Below are 672 nucleotides of genomic sequence, written 5' to 3' on the forward strand. Positions count from 1 at the left end.
TCTCATGCCGCCACTGAGGTCTAATACGGCCTTCACTTTGCCTGCAACAGCCAAACCCTAAACCCTAAACCCTAAACCCCCGAAAACCCTAGGCCCCAAACCGCGCATCCCCAAGGGTCCGTTCACTGGCGTCTGCAGTCTGTTGATGCACTTTCATCTCGAACCACGAGAACCCGAGAAAACAGCAGGGTTTAGGGTTTAGGGTTTAGGGTTTAGGGTTTAGGGTTTACCTTTGTACGCCCTGTCAAACGCCGGCCAGCCGCAGCCGGATTTGAATTTGCTGCTGGCGGGAAAGAGAGGAGAGAGACATCCGCGACACACAAAACAGCCGCTAGAAGGAGTGAAGCGGTCGTATTCTCCTGCATGCATGCAAACCACAAACCCTAGCTATTTCTCTTAAACAAAGGCTCGGCAATTCAGCAGCAGCACGCTCAAACTTTCACTCGGCACGAGGGTTTAGGGTTTAGGGTTTAGGGTTTAGGGTTTACCACTGCCTGCCGGCTCCGTCGCCTTCTCCCTAAGGACACGATACTCCTCCCCTGACGCCAGCAAGCCACAGCACACGCTAGATGAATAATACAGCTTACACTATTTGCTTAAAACAATCATATTTGATATACATATATGTATGAATATGCATATATATATATATATATATATATATATATATAT

At 48.1% G+C, this 672-nt stretch overlaps 1 protein-coding gene across 1 annotated transcript in view; it reads right to left on the bottom strand.

Moving 5' to 3' along the window:
• The window catches only part of EMH_0071500 (selR domain-containing protein, putative), a gene marked incomplete at both ends in the record, with an annotated part of 1,774 nt that overhangs the window by 755 nt on the left and 347 nt on the right, over positions 1–672 (bottom strand). The window contains 3 exons of the mRNA XM_013499109.1: positions 1–41; positions 231–359; positions 489–539. Of these exons, the coding sequence (XP_013354563.1) occupies positions 1–41; positions 231–359; positions 489–539 (221 nt within the window). The remainder of the gene's footprint in view (positions 42–230; positions 360–488; positions 540–672) is intronic.

This window comes from Eimeria mitis, genomic scaffold (genome assembly GCF_000499745.2).
Source record: "Eimeria mitis Houghton genomic scaffold, Emh_scaff4003, whole genome shotgun sequence".
NCBI lineage: Eukaryota > Apicomplexa > Conoidasida > Eucoccidiorida > Eimeriidae > Eimeria > Eimeria mitis.